Genomic DNA, 20,789 nt, shown 5'->3' on the forward strand with positions numbered 1-20,789 from the left:
TATAAGCTCTGAGCAAAGCATTAAGGCAAATCAATGTGGCCTATCTCTTGCATCTTCTGTGATAGTGAGCACAAGCTTTCTACCCACCAGGCACCTTCTGCTGGCCACCCCATGAAAGCGTATGTGAATTCTCTGCAGTATAAATCATGTGTGATCCTACGCCCGTTAAGTTGACACATGTTACCCTTGCCTGGTTCCTTGGCTGCAGGCAAAGGAAGATTAGATAAGGAGTGGCCATCATCTGTGATGGTTTCAGCCCCACTGCTGACCGTAACCTCTGTGATAGCTACTCCAATGATGGCAATCATCATTTCCTCCATTGGGGTAAGGATATGCAGATGTGCCTATCTCCTGTTGGTTAGTTTCTGCTGCCTCTGGTTATGCATCACTTTGGCTTGCAAAAAAGAAGTGCAGTGTGTTTTGAGTGGCATGGCTGCATGTGTAGTATTTGATAAAGATTATTGGTTTGCACATTAGGGGCTGGATTTTTCCAGGGGTGGGAAAAAGATGAAGGGACAATTTTTCACTGTCACTGGGGGGGGGAGAAACATTCACGCACTGAGAATTTTAGGAGGTGCCCACTTAATTGGCCTGGATGCAGGTTCTCCATCCAATTAAAGATAGCTGGTGGACTTTCAAAAATGGAAGGCCAATGAAAGCTTAGGAATGGAAGATGCCTTGGCTCCAACTTACAAAAGATTTTAATAAAAACTAGTTATTGTAGCCAGGCTACCACTTCCTCGCTCCCTGCTCCTTTCCCACAGACTGTCTATCATACCTAGTCAGGGACCAATAGCACCAGTCTCGTATTCGATAGAACTGTGTGTGCCAGTTAGTATGGAGTCAGTCTTAGCTTGTGCCCTTTACTGTATAGTTGTAAATAGTTTCAGGAGACAGTGAGGATTAAGTTAACCCATGTATGTTTATGAGGACTTCTTAAGACCTATCAAACAGTCACCAATACCCTACAATAATATAGATCTTTGGGTGTGAGAAGGAAGGAAATAATGGCAGAAGCATGTCACGTTATTCTCTATGGAGACTGGAGGATGACTGTTACTCTCTGAGCTTACAAACAATTTTACACTTAGCTTTGTAGGACTTCTTCCTTGCATTACGATCATATCTGATTCAATGCAGCCCATAAGACTGTAAGAGGTTCAAAGAGAGTGTCCAGGTCCATGATCTAAATGACTAATTGCACTTTCGTCTCCCCACCTCCCCTCTCCCACCTGCAGTTATATTTTTTGCTGTTCATTCCTGCATGACAGTGCAGTTTTCTAGCCTCAATCAGTACTGCCATCATTCCTAAGCCTTTGTGAGGTGCCTAAACCTTTATTTTTATTTTTAACTTTAGCCTAGACATGAAACACCTTAATCTACAATATCCACGCATTTGTTGTGACTAATATTTCACTCCTATTGCCAGTAAATCATTGAGTCCTTTTAAAATATGAGTAATAAGATTTACTTTCTTATCACAGGTACGATCAACAGTCAGTGATTTTGCTGTCTTTCTTAGTATTGCAACTATGGTTTTAATTGATTATGGACTTGGTATCCCATCGCCAAAGCTCCAAGTTCCCAGTGTTTTCAAGGTAACGTGTATAACTCATTTCGCAAGTTACTTTAATAGGGCATTTTCTATAACAGGTTTTAACAAATGGAACCTGAGAAGGTTGCAGCACCTAAGTGATCATGAGACACAAAGAGCTGACTTTTCCCAGTCTGATAGTGCACATTTGGAAGTGGAGATGCAGGAAAATACTAAGAAACTCTTTTAGGATGGTTTTATATTGCTGTCGTGCATTCAGGTGGCTTTGTCAGGGGCGGTAGCCACAGGAATTGGCAGATTGCTCCATGAGTGTTGAAACCATCTAAGGTCCCAACTAAAGGCTACTTTTCCCCCAACTCTGTAACTTCCCTGGCATTGCATGTGTCTCTTGTTGTATCAGGGTCTGGCAATGGATCAGAGTCAGCTTCGCAATGGGAGGTCTGAGTTCAGACTCATTTATTTGTTGGCCATAATTCTTAAAGGAAATCTATCCCCAGGCAGTAAGCAATTTTGAGCTTGGTTCTACTGGAGAAAGACCTGAAGGTTTAAGGGCGGAATATCTGATCTTGGTCATTACTACCCCCTGCCGGCAAGAATGGAGAATTTGGTACTCATCCTCATGTTGGCTGAATTTTTGGATTATAATTATTGTAAGAAGAAACCTCCCAAAAGGATTTTAAAAAATAATGGGCAGAATTTTCTCAAAAAAATCTAAGTGTCGAATGGGCGAGAAAATGGTAGGTTTTCTCGCCTTTTTTTTCAGTGAGGTAAGTTATGCGAACGTATGGCAATCAGTGGAAAATAGGAGTCATGCAAATCCTGCCAGTATAGTGGGGGAACTTCAGCGTGCCAGTGAAGCCAGCTGCTGAGCTCCTGGGGTGCCATTATGTATACTGTCGGCACAGTATACTGGGAGATCTCCTGTCACTCCACCCCTCCCCACCATGGACATTGATTCTCCCACAATTCCAATTACACCCTGGACATTGACCTCCCAGCCCCCGATCGCTGCCCCACATATTGCCTTGCCCCATCTCCCACTGTTCAAACACCCACTCTGCTGAGTTACCCTCCTTCCCTCCACCCCACTACAGAACTCCCCCTTACCTATACCCCACTAGGCTCTACCCCTTCTCAGCCTCCAGCCCTTCAGTCCCCAAACTCTCAGGCCCCGCCCCAGAACTGCCAGGGTGCCTGGTGGGAGATGCCAGTGTGGGGAGAATTGTGATTCTCGCCAGTGAGGACTTCGATCATTGAAGGAGTTAAGGTGGGTGAGCTCAGATGATAACGTCCAGGACTTTTTTTTTATTCATGGGACATGGGCGTCACTGGCTGACCAGCATTTATTGCCCATCCCTGGTTGCCCAAGGGCAGTTGACACTCAATCACATTGCTGTGGCTCTAGAGTCACATGTAGGCCAGACCAGGTAAGGACGACAGATTTTCTTCCCTAATGGACAGTAATGCCCTTCTTAGGCGTGAAGCTGATATTGCCTGCAGAACAGTGATAGTAAGGTCACGAGAGGTGAACAGCAGGGTGCGAATCCAATTTTTTTGTCTGTTACCCTATCTTACTGGCTCACCATGCCTATCGACCAACATGGCAAACCTATAAGATTATGCCCAAATTTTACATCTTAACATGGATATGGATTCACAGTATACTATTTCTGAGATTCTGGACTTGTAAATGGAATTGGACAATGCGGGGTATGATTCTTGTGTGTATTGCATGTAATAAGGTAGTTATTAAGGTATGTAACGTAAGGAGGTCAGTTGGTGATTCTAATGATCATGATTGACAAGCAGCAGCGACATCAACTTGCTGTTGCACATGGCCAGGACCAACGTCCTGCAGGGGAGGGGGAGGCTGGGCCCACCTACTCTTCCGGAGGAACAACTGCAGATGGTGTAGCCTCATAGAAGACACTACTGGCAAAGGGTCTTTCGCTATCAAACATCCTACTTCCAGATGTCAGAGCTGCAATGCCAGAGAAGATTGTGTCCATCCCGAGAGATGGTGAACCACCTTTGCTAGATCATACAAGAGCTGCTACCACATGGACTGAGAGCTCACCTGCATCATTGTGGTCTGCTGTGCTCTTCACAACTATGTAGATATTTGAGAACCTGTGAGGTGGCTTGGTGAGAGATCTTTGTGGAGGTGAGAGCGGTGCAGCCGGAGACTTGAGGAGGCAGACTTATCTGGCTGTGGGGAAAGATGGTCATTCATCTTCTTGCAGCACTGCTGCCCTGTCCTCTTCCATAGCGAGCTGGCACTTACTAAGGCTGCCACAGCCCCTCAAGCAGGGGATGGTGATCTTGGTGGAAGGATGTCTGCAGGTACAGGACATCCTGCCTCGGCTCCACAGCATACAGGAGTTTGGTCAGGACTCCCTCGGAGAATCTTGGTGCTGGTCCCTGGCAACCATCTCCTTGAGTGGGCCTGGGACAATTGCTGGGGGTGCCTGTGTACGGAGCAGTCCATTGATTGCAGAGATGAAGTTATCCTGGAGTGAATGATTCAGCTACCATGAGCATGGCATGATTAACGTAAATAAAAAAAAACCTGAAAGAAACTCAATTTGATGAGATTTCCCTTCGCTGGTGCCAATGGGATTCACACCGGCTTTCTCCCCGGAACCAATAGTTTGAAAAAAGTATGGTAAGATTTCACCCATTGTAAATTGTAATATTTTAACTGGAATGAATCAAAAAGTATCATGAAGGTGATGTACATTCATTTCTTCTGTGTGGTGGGGTGGGGAGTGGGGGGTGGGGGGGGGGGGTGCTGCTGGTGTGGAGCTGATGTGAAAATCTAGTTTATAATCCATATGTTTTAGAATATAACTTCTACTTTTAGGAATTATAATATTAACTAGATAATTTGGGGCTCTAACAAAATTATAACAGATGCCATGAGAATACTTCCTGTAATTTAAAAATAATTGACAGATTAAAATTTTTACTTGTTGCCTTTGGAGCAATCTCAATCGTAAGATCAACAAAGTTGTCTCATTGTCATACCGTTAGGCAAGTAATCTAAATATTTAAACTTATAATCTAAATATCTAAATTTAGTAAGATAGAGGGTTATAGGTAAGCCTAGTAATCCCTAAGATAGGGACATGTTCGGCACAACTTTGTGGGCTGAAGGGCCTGTATTGTGCTGTAGATTTTCTATGTTTCTATTTAGCTAAGAAATTTAAAGTGAAGAAGGAATAAAGACACCATAATGTGGTATCAGGGATCTGCTTCATTGCAAATATTTTGATTTTTGATTTTTTTTTGTTGTAGCCAACTAGGGATGACCGTGGTTGGTTAATTAATCCTTTGGGTCCAAACCCATGGTGGACAATAATAGCAGCTTTTATCCCAGCCCTGCTTTGTACTATACTGATCTTCATGGACCAGCAAATCACTGCGGTTATTATAAACAGGAAAGAACACAAATTGAAGGTGGGTGTAGACATGATCTTCAAATAAGCAACACATTTTAATCAGTATTATTTTTAAATGCATTGTCTGCTTTGAGTTTGTTAGTCTTCTGTATGGTGCATTCTTGATTATGTAAATTAAGTTTGGAATGTGTCATTACCTTAATGATGATAAACAGCCAAGTTGTTTTTTTAATCTATTGCAACACTGGTGCACTGTGCTTATGAAATTGAAATTTTATTCAAACCTTCAGGCAGAATCATGAGCACGTTGCCTCGTCTTTACTTTATTTGGATCATTTCCCCATTTAAGTTGGCTGCGCTTGTGTTATTACTTTATTTGACCTTCTCCTTCCACTCATTCCTTCAACGGGCAACATTAAGCATTTTTTACCAGGCTAAACGCATTGGCTTTAATGGTTTCTAAATGACAATAAATTAGTACTGAATACATTCACTTATAACTGAGCACTTATTGTTTGGACACCAAATTCTGCACAGGTTTGCTAATTTCAATCAGTTGAGGATGGTTATAATGGCCCTTTCTGTGGCTGGTTTTGTAATCTGTAATTATGGAAAAACTTGTGGGATGTTTATGTGTGATGTATGTATGGCTGATGTAAAAAGAAAGAATTCTTCGAGTTTCGTGGGTTTCCTTCGGGTGCTCTGATTTCCTCCCATAGTCCAAAAGACTTGTGGATTAGGTTGAATGGCCATGCTAAGTTGCTCCTCACTGTCAGGGGAATTAGCTGTGTAAATACATAGGGTTATAGGGATAGCATCTGGGTGGGATTGTTGTAGGTGCATGCCCGATGGGCCGAATAGCCTCCTATGCACTGTAGGTATTTTATGATTCTATGATTCTTTTTCATTTATCAATCCATTTATCAATACAACAAAAGTTTAAGCCTATCTTGCTAATTGGCACACTTCAGCCTCCAACTCAAATCATTGCCATCCTTTATTTTCTCCTTATGCTCTCTGTTTCTGTCAATATATCTGATTTCTGTCACCAGTTAATATTTCAGCAATTGATTTATTTCTTCTCCATAGTCATTTCAGCCGATCAAAAGTAATGTTAAATAATTTGTAGAATTATGTTGCTGGACCGGTGTTGAAATTTAAATTTAAAGGAAGAGAATCTTGCCACTACCATTGTTCTGGCTGAGCAATTCAGGCATGTAAAAAAAAATTATGAATATTTTCACAATTAGAGTAAGATGCACTATCTACTTAATTTCATCCTGAAATGACAAATCCCAATCAATGACTTATCAAAGATGTTTAATTTATCATATAGATGATTATCTTTTTAAAAATTCAAGTTGTATTACTTTTATTATTATTTTACTTGTTTCACAGAAAGGATGTGGTTACCATTTGGATTTAATAATTGTATCCATCATGCTTGGAGTTTGCTCTATTTTGGGATTGCCCTGGTTTGTGGCTGCCACAGTACTCTCCATATCGCATGTTAACAGCCTGAAATTGGAGTCTGAATGTTCAGCACCCGGAGAACAGCCAAAATTCTTGGGTATCCGTGAACAACGAGTAACTGGCCTTATGATATTTATTCTCATGGGTTCATCTGTCTTCATGACCTCCATTCTACAGGTAACGTTAATGTATAACAACTCTTATCCACGTTTCAATACAATTCAAAATCTGAATTGTAACAAAATAATCCAACAATTGGCTATTAGACTATTGACAATAAACATTAGACAATTGGCTATTAGACATTTTAAATGAACGTGCATGATCATGATCACATTTATTGACTATATTTTTCTATTAGGATATTAAGCTGTCAGCTTTAATTAGTAAAGATGAGTGGGTTGCTTTGTGTGTTATCAACAGCTCTGAGGCTGACCTGGTCAATGTCACTGATGCCTTTTTTTTACTGCAACCATTTCTTGTTATTGTACTAACATCTCTGCCGCATTTCTGATACTGAGCACTCCATCCACTTCCACACCTGCCCATTTGCAGTTTTCTGATTCCATTTTTACCTGTTCCTTCATGACTCGGCTGTCTCCAGCAATGATCTCTCCTTCCACTATCGTGTAGGGTCCTCCAGTTTCATGTTACCACTCATTGACCTTGTGACATCAGTTTGCATATATTTGCAGTCAACACCCAACCAGATTTCTCCAACAATTTCCTTGGTTCCTCGTTATTCTGTCAAACTGACTATCTGACGTAAGTGGCTGATGGGAAGACTGAAAATGTTCATCTACAATTTTGTCTTTTTTTGATGGGTCTACAATTTTGCTTCCAAGATAATTTATATTTTAGTGATATAAACAGTCATGGACTTATGCTGTTTGGGAAGCTTCACGTGAAAGCAGAATCTAGTGTGGAATTTGGAGACTGGTTCCAAAGTACAAAGGTAAAAAGGGGAGAAAGTACAGTGGCATTACTTGCTAATATAAGATCTAACTCCAATGTAAAGATAAAAGTTGACTTCCAACAATCTGGTTTGGACCTATCCCAGTATAACGATACCATCCTAACAGGTCAGCAGTGACAAAAACTGAAGAATACAGTCAAAAGTGAAATGGATCCAACTACAAATTTTTAGAAGTGGAAACCAATTGTCTTTGCTGCTGGTATCACTTTTTTTGTTAGATAAATCTTTTGAGGGGCTATTTCAGATTTGAAATGCAGGTTCTAGGCCACTTTATTTACTTATGTAAAGGCCCAATACCAGTTTTTGGAGGATACCAAAGAAGCTTGAAATGTGGCTCAACCCAATATCAAGTCAAACGTCTTTCAGGTATACTTTTGGTACAAGACATTGGCTCCCAGAATTAATGCCCATATGTCCTATTGTTTCAAGTAAAACAGTCCAATTTTCTGCCCTTTCCCATGAAACACCTGTTCAATGAATTTCTTTGCCTCCATAATTAAAGGCGTTCACTGAAATTTGAAATCGTCCTGATAATACATTTTGTGAATTACCATGAGTTTCAGCTTTTAACTCAATGGACAATTGTTGTTTTCATTGTTTCTAGTACTACTATTTTTTGGCACTTGCATTTTTAAGTTGTCCCACAACTCAAATATTGTGTACCAGTCGCAGGGGTTATCTGGCTTTGTGACAATTTATGAGTTGGATGGCTTTTCTTTTTAGCATCCTTCTTTCCATTGACATAAAATATGACAACTGGGCTTCTCTGGGGATATTACACCCCTGTATATGTGCTCTGGTGCCTGCTCAGATAATGAAATGTGGTGACTTCCCTCTGACACTGCTGAGCAGTGCTGGAGAGCACTTCAAGGAATTTACACGATGTTGGATAATGGGTGGATTTTAGGGCCCAACTATTTTGCAGTGGGTGCAAGTTCAGCTCTGATACTTTTTCCCCAAAAATGTACTTTATTTGTAAAATTGGTAAAAAAAAACATGGTGTTAAGTTCCAATTTGACATTAAATAAAGTACAATACAGTTCAGTTGTTTTCGGTGCACTAGGTGGCACTGTGGGGTATCTCATGACATTTACAATTACAAGCTTATCTTTACAATAAAGAAACACAGTGAATATTTAATGAAACAAATAGTGATGGCTGTCAAACTTAGATTTAATGTCCTTAAGTCCTGGAGTTAACCATTCCAGTGGCACCCCAAGAAGCTAGTGATGGATCTTGTACCTGGAGCACTTTTTAAAAACATTTGCTCCATTCTTTAATATACAAAGCCAATGCACAGAGCAGATAGGGCAGGCCTTTAATCTATCTCCTTGCTTGCTCCAAAAACCACTTCAAATCCTGTACCTGAAGCACTCTCAAACTGGATGCTCCGAGAGGTCCAGGTAGCAAGGTGAAAAAGGTCAAACAGATAAGTAGGCAATTTTTTATTGCCACCTGGGTGTCATGTTGGCTGCAATTCTTCAACAGCAGTAAGAAGGCAGTCAGCTACATTTGTGAATTTGCCCTAGGCTCCTGGTACAACCCTGTGCCAGGAGATGAGTCTCGCACCATATGTGGGACCTGCTTATGCTAATGACCTGGCTCAGAATAGTTCAGTGTTTTTATCAGCCTGTCCATCACTTGGGAAAGGAAAAGAGGTGCAAATTCAGGGCCTAGAACCAATTCAAATCGTTCAATATAATTTGGTTGCAAATGGTGATAAAAGTCAAGGAGGAAATCCTTATTTGCCTTAAGATAGTGTTCAAGCAATGAAGACATATATTTGATTAATGGACAACTAATACTTCTTTCCAATTCTGTACCCGGAAAGCATTACCACTGAAATTATTTTTTTGACTTTTTTGGACAAATGACCTGTTTGTATTTTTAATAGAAGATTTTTTTGTCAATGATAAAAAAGCTCATGATCTGCTGGATGGAAAGCAGTGGATGAAATGGTTGTACGAATTAGATATGGGAGAGAGGAGAAGAATGACATATATTAACATTTAACAGCGAAGGCCCAAGCTTTAACTATTATAGATACCAATAGATATAGATACAGTTATTATAGATACAAATCCTGCAATTATACCAAAGAAAAAATTTGTCCTTTTTCTTTGTTTTAGTTTATTCCAATGCCAGTGTTATATGGCGTGTTCCTATACATGGGTGCATCTTCTCTAAGAGGAATTCAGGTAAGGAATACATTTTGTGGTTACCAAGTTAGATTATGCCAATGGTGATAAAAATCTAAACTACGCAGCTGAACATACTGGGGTTTACCATTGACTAGAAATCTCACTGGACAAACCTTACAAATACTGTGGGCGCAAGACCGAGTCATAGACTGGTAATTCTGTAAGTAACTCACTTGCTGACTCCCCAAAACCTATCCATTATTTGCAAGTCACAAGTCAGGAGTGTGATTAAATATTCTCCAGTTGCCTGGGTCAGTGCAGCTCAAGAAGCACATCGCCATTCAGAATAAAGCAGCATACTATATTGGCATCCCATCCATCATCTGAAACACTTGCTCCCTGCAGTGGCAGCAAAGAAAATACCATCTCCAGAATTCACTGCAGAAACTTGCCAAGTCTCCTTTGATCGAATCTTCCAATCTGTGACCACTACCACCTCGAAGGACAAGGTCAGTAGCTACGTGGAAACAACATCATCTGCAAGTTTGTCTCCAAGTTAGATCCCTTCCTGACTTGGAATTATTCCTTCACTGCCCTGGGTCTAAAACTTTGGACTTACTCCCAGTAGCACTGTGAATGAAAGCTACGCCACAAGAAAGTGGCTTACCTTCTCGAGAGCAGTGAGGGAATGGGCCAACAAATGCCTTGCCAACAGGTCTCAGAATAGATGTAGGTTGAAGTTTCCTCAGTTCTGATTGTTGATCCTAATGTTAGAAGAGCAACCCCAATATTACAGTCTGCTTTTTCCTGTTTCTCTCTCTGTGTCGCATTACACTTTTTTGCGTTCCTGGAGTGAGGCCACAAGTTTCAATTTAAGCTATGTATAGTTTTGTAGTGTCTGTTAATTGTCACAGAACAATTGATTGAAAATACTCGAGACATGGACTGAGCCAACTGAGCTGAATGAAATACAGCCTATAGCTTTTGGAATGAGAACATCTCTGGCACCAAGACAAACATGCACATTGTGACTAATTGTTTACGAATCAAAGCTAACTCCCATGGTCATTGTTGATGATTCCATTAAGTCTTCCACAGAGTACAAGATCTGGAATTCTTTTTCGGAGAGAATTTGGCATGGTAAACGAGTAGCATTGGCTTGTGGAGACTTGTCTCAAACATGCTTCCCATTTTATTAGCGAATTATTATAGTTATTTACTGTACCTAAAAAAACACCAGTCGACTTTGGGGCCTGTTAGGAGCCCAGTGCACATAACTTTAATGGGATTAATAGGAAAAAATTTGCACCTGTAGCCTATGTCCCCCAATATCCATCCACAAATAATTAGCACCACAATGTAAGTAACAGTAAGAATACAGAAAGGTAGCTCTGTGCTAAATAATACATTGAAAAGGCTATTGCACATGCTGCCACTGAAGTTGGCATCACTTTGCCTGAAAATTGACCTGTGTGGTGCTTTGGAACCTGAGTCATATCATTTGCTGCTTCATTTCATTTAGTTTTACTGAATGTACTGTTTTGCATTGAATTTCTGAATGGCAAAAACTCCATTCTATGAAGTTGAGGAGAATGAAGATATAGAAGAGGTCAGATTGGAATTTCCTAGCGCAAAACATCTTAGAAGGTGCTTTGCTGCAAATGCCCATACCCACTGACAAGGATATGCAAGCCAAGATAAGTTCTTGTTTAGACTTTTCTGGGTTTCAAAGTCTCAGAGTTTGTGCATCTACCTACCCACTCACCCACCTCACATGCATCAGAAATTATTGAGGAAATATGTCAACTGCTGGCTGAAAATCTGCTGCCCACTTAACCAAAAGAAGGATATTGATTGTGTCAGTCAAGATCACCTTGGATATCTTTGACTTTGGATTTTTTGAGGCAATATCTGATAACCTTTCCAAATGTAGGTAGTTACCCACCACTACATCAAGAAGGTCACTGATGATCTCTTCCACAGGGCTGCTCCCTATCATATTTTTCAATGATTAACAGATTAAATGTAGCACTTAAAACTCTATATTGCAACCTCCTAAATGTTATTAAAAGAAAAGACTTTCATTCAATTAATGTCCAGCCAGTCACCTTATCTGCACGTCAGTGGCAGAAGCCCAGGAAGTCTTCAAAGTGCTTTAAGCAGGTGATAAACCATCAGGCCTGGCCTCATCAGTGTGGTTGAATGCAGATCAAGGATATCACCTGCATAATGGCTGGGCTCAGTAAAACTGCTATAGACACAGTGGGCCACTTGATACAAGGAGGCCCAGGCTATTACAAGAGATGGCAATGAACAACAGATTGAAATTATCAAGTGCCGTTTTAGGCATTCGCCTTAAGAATCTATTGTTATGCTTTCTGTGAAGCATAACTATGAAATTGGAACAACTAGTAGGGGATAAGGGAAGTTGCATTTCCTGAGTTTTATGGAGGAAATTGATCTCAGCATCATGGTACTGGTTGTGACAGAGCTAGTCATCTGGTATTGCTATGAGTAGTGAGAATGGTGATATGCTCCGACAATATGCCCCTTCTGACCTCCCAGTTTACCTGCATTCTCTTATTCTGATATGATGAGTAAGCTACTGATGGTGTGGCCATTGACCTCTTACTTCTCTTATCCTTCCCTTCCCTCACAGTGATCCTTCCCCTTTTCTGGGGATTTAATGCTTTGAGTCACCCAAGAGCTGCTGTCTGCCCAGAAATAAATGCCTAAAGAAAAAGAGAGAGCTACAGCACGGTAGTAATAAGGAGGCCCTGTCATGAGAAATTACATTTGCAGTCATCAGTTCAGATGTTGGCACTGCATGTACTTTGGAGGTTAACATAGAGTTGGGATCAGCACAGGCTAAAGTCAGGTTGTATTAAAGGATAGCTCATTTCTTAGCTTAACAGAGAGCAAGGTTACAGATGATTCAGGTGAGGATTTCATGGGATGGCATACAAGCTGATGGACATGCACACTGAGACACTGGGGTGCATTAATTAGCTGCCTGACCTATTCCAGTAACTGTTAAGGAGCCTGGAGGAGTCTAGTTCCAAGTTAGTAGGGGACACCTTGCAGAGTTTGTCCTTTCTACAGCCTCTTTTCCATTTCCCTACTATGCTATAGACCCAGAGACACTACCATTGGTGCCTGCCATACTGTAGCAGCAATGCTCTTTGGAAAATCCAGGAACTCACTACACCACCATAAACACTCTGTACTTCTACTTTGCGATAACATAAATTTTTTTAAAGTTACCTTATCTGAAAGGTGGCTGTCTGGCCCATAAAACAGTGCTAGTGCAGGACCTACCTTACAACTCTGCCCCTTCTCTTTGTATAGCAATCATTAAACTCTTATAGAATCCTACCAACAGCCAGAAGAAATTAACCAACAACTAATCTGTAAGTAGTTGATGATCCTTTTAAATGGTGCTGGTTCAGGGGTGGGGTCTTTTCTGCTGCTGAAAACATGTTTAGATGTGCAGATTAAGAGAGGGCAAACCAAAATTAAATGGTTGTAAAACATTGATTGATGTTATGATCTGTTTGTGCAGCACACCTTTCACTGCACCTGTGCTAACACCCTATCCATTATGTCAGCTGGTGCACTCAACCCACTAGTGTTCATGGGTGGCATTTTGGAGATCTAAGGGCACTAATAGCGCCCCAAAAAAGAGCACTAATGTGCCAGCTTTTTACTTATAATATAGGTAAGTCTTTGGTAGTGCACTAGGTGGTACTATTCTAAGAATCTAGGGATGAGTAATGCAATGATGATGCTAAATGGAAATTACGGAACTCTAGCAAGGTCTTGTTAGAGGTAGTGAACTATTATTTCTGTGGGGAATTTCACGTGACATTGGAGGTCTGTGCGCCTAGTATTTAGTAGGTGGCCCTCCAAAATGGATTCAATGAAGTGATCAGCCTAAAATATGTTCACAACATCCAACTAGTGCTCAGCACTCATATAAAATGAGTGTTGGTTCATCAACTCTTTGTGGTTAGTTTTCAGAGACAAGAATTTGTCGTTGCAGTGGATTGGTAAACTGCAAACATGATTGCATCATGTTGTTGATTCTCACAAAAAATTCTGAGTGCCAAATTCGCTTGAAAACTGGAGTAAATCATGCCACTTTTCTCAGCAGGAGTTTCAAAATGAATCTCCCACACTCTGCACTGCAAAAGTGCGTTAGCGCAAATCACACTAAAAATCAGCGTGCAGAGCCTATTCTCACCTGGGAGGCCAGTAGGCCAGTAGCAGAGCACTGAGTGGGCCATTGCGCATGCGCCGATCTGTCAGCACTGAGTTTGGTGCATGCCCCCTCCTGCCAACATCCCGATCGTTAGCCAACTCGATCGCCAGCAAGCCCTGCAACCCCCACATCACCAGCTGTGCAATTTCACCCTCCTCTCCACGGCCCAATTGCTGGCCCCCCAACCATGTTTGGGCCCAACCATGACCCTCCCCCCCCCCGCCCGACAGTACCGACCCAACCTCAACCCCTGATTTGCAGCCCCAGGCAACCCCACCCCCTCCGCCCACCCTAATCGCTGGCCTCCTTCCTTCAAGCACCGACCCTGTCTGCAGTGTGGCAATGGGACACCCCACCGATCACCCATCAGATCCTGTCCCAGGCCCCACCCCCCCACATGCCCTCCTTCCCCCTTGGCACTGCCCCATGCCCAGTTGGGCAATTGCCCGTTTGGCAGTGCCGAGAGAGACTTGCGGGCCTAGAGATTTCAGTCCTGGACCTGCTAATCATATTTAAATTATATTAAAATCCCCTCCCCCCCATACCTGCAGCTTGCACCTATTTCTGGCACAGAGCTGATGTTGCCAGAAGCCTGGTGTTGGGAGAAATGCATGCATCGCACTAACCAGCTCCACTGAAATCCCCTGGCCCACTGCGCTAATTTATTAGTGCAGCAGGATGGGAGAATCACCCCCCATATGCCTGTTCAACAAAGAAGGAAGACAGAAAGCAGGAAATGATGGGCCAGTTAGCCTAACATCCATCAGTGGGAAACAGTGCTAAAATCCATCATTACAGAAGTAGTCGAAGGGTCAACATACTTTTGTAAAATGGATATCATCTTTAATAAACTTATTTGAGTACTTTGAGGATGTGACAAGCAGGTTGAATAAAGGGGAAGCAGTAGAGGTAGTGTATTCAGATTTGGCAAGGTGCCACCCAAAAGGCTACTACAGAAGATAACTTATGGTGTTGGGGTGATATGCTGGATAGAGCACAGCTAACTAACAGGAAACAGAGAATCAGGATGAATGGGTGATTTTCAGGATGATAAATGTTAAATCATGGAGTATCACAGAAATCAACCCAAGGGCTTTTATGATCTATGTTATTGACTTAGATACAGAAATCAACAGTATTGTAGTCAACCGCATTGCTAACTATAGAAGGGCAGATAGGAAAGCAATTTGTGAAGAGGATATAAAGAGTCTGCAAAGAAATAGAGATAGATTAAGTGAGTAGGCAAAAATTAAACAAATGGAGTATAAAGTGGGAAAATCTGACGTTTTACACTTTGGTAGGAAGAATAGAAATTCTGAAAATTATTTAGATAGAGAATACACTGCAGAAGGTTCTGGATGCCCATGTACTTAAATCACAAAAAGTTGGAAGGCAAATTGAACTTTGGCCTTTATTGCAAAGGGGGATGGAGTGTGAAAGTAAGGAAACCTTGCTGGAGCTGTGCAGGGTCTTGCTGAGGCTACATCTAGAGTACTGTGTAGAATTTTGGTCACCTTAATTAAAGACGGAGTTAGTTGCATTGGAAGCATTTCAGGGAAGGTTCACTAGGCTGAGTTCTTGCATGAGTAGTTTGTTCTAAGAGAAAAGGTTGAGCATGTTGGGTCTATACTCGTTAGAGTTTAGAAGAATGAGAGGTGATCGTACTGAAACATAAGATTTTGACTGAGCTTGATGGTAGATGCTAAAAGGACATTTCTTGTCATGGGGGAATCTGAGTCTAAAAATAATATGGAGATGAGATGCAACTTCTTCTCTGAGTGGATCATTAGTCTTTGGAATTCTCTTTCTCAGCACTTAGTGGGACATTGACTATATTCAAGGCTAAAATAGTGAGTTCAGAATTATGGAGGCCAGGCAGGAAAATGGAGGTAAGGCAACAATCAAATTAATCATGGTCTTTTTTAATGGCCTACTGCTGTTGCTTTTTCTTATATTCTTGAATTAGATTGTGACAAATGAATACAGTGATTTGTCAGTTTAAATGCTGCTTTGTTTTGGCTTCACTATTGAAACAATTTATTTATGTTAAAGTTGAATTCCCTCTACCATCTGTGAGCGGTTGGCAACAGAACTCAAAATGTCAATAGTCTTAATAGCATCCTTGGGTATCCCACTGGGCATACCAATCTGTCTGCTATTTCTGACAGAGGAAGAAGAGGCATGCAAAACAAGCCTGTTTGCATCTTAGCCAAAGTATTAGGCATTTAGATGCACATGAAAATTATGATTAGGGAAGAAGGTTTTGTGAGAACGGTACAGTTCTTTAGACAGACCTTGACGCTACAGTTATGTTAATTAGTTAATGGCAAGGCAGCAGTTGTCTTCAACTTTACTGCTGCTGCTGTTTTTCACACAATAACATAACAAATTTGCAAAACTTCTTTATCGGTAGTGTGCAGTTAAATGAAGTAGGAGACAGATGTTTTGTTAACCCAAAGCAAAAATTTAATGATCTTCTCAATAGAAATCAGCAAAAATTCTGAAAGACCCCTGCAATTTTACTATCTGAGTTCCCAAACTGTACAGCAGTGCTTCCCAAAGATAAAGGTTGTTGAAGTTTATTGATTAATGTCACAAGTAGGCTTACATTAACTCTGCAATGAAGTTATTGTGAAAATCCCCTAATCGCCACATTCTGGCGGCTGTTCGGGTACACTGAGGGAGAATTCAGCATGGCCAATGCACCTAACCAGCATGTATTTCGGACTGTGGGAGGAAACTGGAGCATCCAAAGGAAACCCACACAGACATGGGGAGATTGTGCAGACTCTGCATTGACAGTGACCCAAGCCAGGAATTGAACCCAGTCCCTGGCACTGTGAGATTGCACTGCTTAACGACTGTGCACCAAGCCACCCATATTTTTCCTGGAGTGACCTCATTTTAATTCTCCAGGTTTATTGCGACCATAGGGTGAAAATCTGGAGGGTGCAGGAGTTCTTGAGCCAGGAGATGGCCCTCCATTGTTGAGCAGGGTGGGGTAGCACCAAAGTAAAACAGACCAGCAAGATATTAAGGTTAACTATTTAATTATTAACATTCACGCAAACATTAGACACCTGAAAATCTGTGTTTTGAAATGTAAACTATTTTGTGAAAGAGGCACAGATTCTCTATGATGACTTTTGTGATATGCCCAAACTAGCAAAAAGGAAAGTAATAATTTTAATCTCTGGCAAACATGTTCCATAAATTAAACAGTAACAAGTGATGCAAGAAACATGAAAAATCGCTAATGATTTGAAAAAGGCTGAAGAGACTGAGGCTGAGTTGTTTACAACCCCTAAGCATAGCGTGCTCAAAACAGACAGTGAGACTACGTGTGCAAAGCTTGTTCTCTCCTCTCCCGACAAACTGTGAGCCAGGGGAAAAAATTAGACACATGTATCAAGGGGCACCAGAGCTGCTCCCTGGATTTGTTCAAAGTGTTAGTCCCGGTGAGAAAACCAGGGAGAATCCTGGCGGCGGGAAAAGTCACCATTTATTCAGCCTCTTTAACAACATTTTTTTTCCATGTGTTTCACGCCGTGCTCGTGGCAGCTTGCCTGTGATTCACTCGCCCAGGTGAAACTTAATCTTTGCAAACAGTGGGGCGCTCTTTTTAAACACCAACCCCAGCACTTGTTCCAAGTCCATTCGGAGGTTGGCTGGCAGTAAGACAGCACCACATTTCACAGAGAGAGTTCTCAGCAAACTTCTAGATGGCGTCGAGCGTATTGACATCTTCTACCTGTGAGTGACCAGACACCCAGTAAGCACGGTCAGCAACCTTGCCTGGGAGGCTGCTCTGCCATTCAATTAAATCATGATTGATTTGATAAAACCCTTGTCTCCACTTTCTTGCCTTATCCCCATTCCCCTTGATTCACTTACTGATTAAAAATTTGTCTATCTGAGCCTTGAACATACTTAATGACCCTCCATAATCCTCTACGGTAAAGAATTCCACAGATTCACTACCCTCTGAGGGAATAAATTCCTCTTCTTCTCTGTCTTAAATGGGTGACCCTTTACTCTGAGATTATGACCTCTGGTCCTAGACTTTCCCACAAAGGGAAACAATCTCTCAGCATCTACCCTGTCAAGCTCCCTAAGAATCCCCCATGTCTCAATAAGATCACCACTTAATCTTCTAAACTCCAATAAGTGTAGGCACAACCTATTCAACCTTTCCTCATAAGAAAATCTGTCCATACCTGGGAATAACCTCGTGTACCTTCTCTGGACTGCCTCTCAATGCCAAAATATCTTTCTTTAGCTATACTGTTCACAGCATTCCAGGTGTGGTCCAACTAGTGCCCTGTTTAGTTTTAATAAGACTTCACTATTTTTATACTCCCATTCCTTTTGAAATAAAGGCCAGCGTTGCATTTGGTTTCCCAATTAACTGCTGAACTTGCGTGCTAGCTCTTTGTGATTTATGCACGAGGACCCCCAAATCCCTCTGTGCTGTAGTTTTCTGCAGTCTTTCTCCATTTAAATAATATTCAGCTCCTTATTCAGGAATGATGTATTTTTTTTAACAGTTATTTGACCGTTTGAAACTCTTTGGGATGCCTGCAAAACATCAACCTGACTTCATCTACCTACGGCATGTGCCTCTTCGGAAAGTTCACCTCTTCACTGTGATCCAAGCTTCTTGCTTGATTATTCTCTGGGTAATAAAAGCTTCCCCGGCTGCCATTGTCTTTCCTATGATGGTATGAACCTATAATAATAAAAATACCCCAAATTATTTTCGAAATGAAGCCAAAATGCACATAGAGTTATCAGTCCTGCTTTACTTTAAAAACTATTTTGGTGATGATACATTTAAAGTTATGATACAAAGTAATCATTATATCTACTTGCCTTAATTAAACTTTAAAAATAAGTAAAGTTCATTAAGATGATCATAAAAGTAAAATATTTTACGTGCATTTTTGAAGTGATATAAAAAGTGAAGTGTTGGTAGAGGATTTATTACATTTCAGAAATAGCAGTGGCTTTTTCTAATTAGTTTCACAGTTATGCTTTTCCATGCTAACCAACACTTTTATTTTTAGATTTTCTGCTTGGTGATTGCTGAGGCTTGCATATGTTTCAGGTTTTGGCCCTTGTGTTTATACGGAAACTGATGGATTTTATCTTCACTAAACGAGAGTTGAGCTGGCTGGATGATTTGATGCCTGAGAGTAAAAAGAAAAAGTTAGAAGATGAAGAAAAAGAAGTAAGAAACTTGAGTCAGCCATTTCCTTGTCTGCACTGCCTAATTTTTAGGTCACACTAGAGTAGCCGGAAGAGGAAAATTGAACAGTCTTACCTGCTGGAAATGTGCCGTGTTTGCATCCTCTCTCATTTTCAGATGTGTCAGACTGATATTGTTTAAATTGTTCAGCTTAGATGGGTGGCTGTGTCTGACTTTAATGTATATCTAACCATCTCATCACTCTTTTAGTCTTTTTTCACTTCTTTAGCACTCCTGGACTGTTCTCTTCTATTCCAGTGCCTGATTTCACTTCTCCCCTATCAGATACTCTGGTCTCCCAATTCCCTGAACCCAATCCTTAAGGGTATTCCCTGAGCTACCTGCTCTCTTGTCATTTGTGCTATGCTTGTGTCCATCCCAGTGCCCTGTTTGTGGCCTCTTCCTGTCCAACTAACTCCTCCTACAGCTGCTGTTGAGGCTACCGGTGGTTCAGTTCTCACTGCCTCTCTACACATCTCCCTCCAGTATGTCCATTCACTTGTGGATTAGGGCCTTTTCACCCATGAATTTGCAGTGGACGAATATATCCACATCATGACCTTGATTGAAACCTGGCTAAGAAATAATTGTCCCTTCTGGTTATCTTCCAAATTTCTACAGATTTTGGAACATTTCCTGAAGATTGGACGGTAGCAAATATAATTCCGCTATTTAAGAAAGGAGGCAGAGAAAGAAAGTGAGGAACTTACAGATCTGTTAGACTGACATTGGTTGTTGGAAAATACTAGAATCAATTATAAAGGGTGTGCTAATTAGACTTTTCAAAAATAATGGTAGGATTGAGTTGAGTCAATATGGATTTATGAAAGGGAAATCATGTTTGATAAACCTGGTGGACTTTTTTGAGGATGCCTTTAGCATGGTTGATCACTACATCCTCTTCCACAGCTTCTCCACTGTTGTCTGACTGCTCTCGACTGGTCCATTCTTATCTAACTAATTGTCACTAATGTATCACTTGCAAGGCTTCTTTTCAGCCTCTGTCCGTTAAGTATCAATTTTGGGTCCCCTTCTATTTCTCATCCATATGCTGCCCCTTAACTACTTTGTTCAAAAATATGTCCACTTCCATATGAATGCTGATGACACCCACCTATACCTCACTACCCCCTCTTCATCCTCGTGCAACCTGTAAATTATAAGACTACTGACCTGACATCCAATACTGGGTGAACAGAAATTTCATCCAATAAAATATTGGGAAGACTGAACCCATTACCTTTTGCCCTTGCCAGTATGTTCACTTGCTAGCCACCAACTCAATTCCTCTTCCTGATACTTGTCTGAGGCTGAACAAGACTATTAAAAACTCTGTCATATTTGACTCTGAGATGAGCTTTCAACTCTATATCGTGCCATCACAGAGACTGCCCATTTCAAGCTCCATAACATTGTCTGACTCTGCCCTGGCTTCAGATCATCTGCTGCTGAACTGAACTCCTGGTTCATGCCTTTGTTACCTTCAAATTTGACTATTTTAATGTATCTGTAGTAATTCAGCCAAACACTTTCTTCCACCACCAACAATCTTCATTGTGAACCAAAGGAAAAGACCGCTCCTGCAGCTTACAGTCAGGTAGTCTTCAGTTCGGGAGCTACAACTCCAGTTCAGGTAACATTACAGCATAAAAAAACCTTGCTGACTGCTTCCCATCGGAAGGACCTCCACTCACTCAATAAGGCAACTGGTGTTCCACAAAACCCACACTTAGA

At 41.2% G+C, this 20,789-nt stretch overlaps 1 protein-coding gene across 3 annotated transcripts in view; it reads left to right on the forward strand.

Moving 5' to 3' along the window:
- LOC145350155 (sodium-driven chloride bicarbonate exchanger-like) overlaps nucleotides 1-20,789 on the forward strand; it is a 256,118-nt gene that overhangs the window by 223,153 nt on the left and 12,176 nt on the right. For all 3 annotated transcript variants that reach the window (XM_080199161.1, XM_080199162.1, XM_080199163.1), the window contains 6 exons: nucleotides 1,485-1,598; nucleotides 4,853-5,014; nucleotides 6,355-6,606; nucleotides 9,535-9,603; nucleotides 18,355-18,528; nucleotides 18,915-19,037. In XM_080199161.1, coding sequence (XP_080055287.1) covers nucleotides 1,485-1,598; nucleotides 4,853-5,014; nucleotides 6,355-6,606; nucleotides 9,535-9,603; nucleotides 18,355-18,528; nucleotides 18,915-19,037 — 894 coding nt within the window. The remainder of the gene's footprint in view (nucleotides 1-1,484; nucleotides 1,599-4,852; nucleotides 5,015-6,354; nucleotides 6,607-9,534; nucleotides 9,604-18,354; nucleotides 18,529-18,914; nucleotides 19,038-20,789) is intronic.

Source organism: Carcharhinus amblyrhynchos, chromosome 11, assembly GCF_965287045.1.
Source record: "Carcharhinus amblyrhynchos chromosome 11, sCarAmb.v2.hapA, whole genome shotgun sequence".
Lineage (NCBI taxonomy): Eukaryota > Metazoa > Chordata > Chondrichthyes > Carcharhiniformes > Carcharhinidae > Carcharhinus > Carcharhinus amblyrhynchos.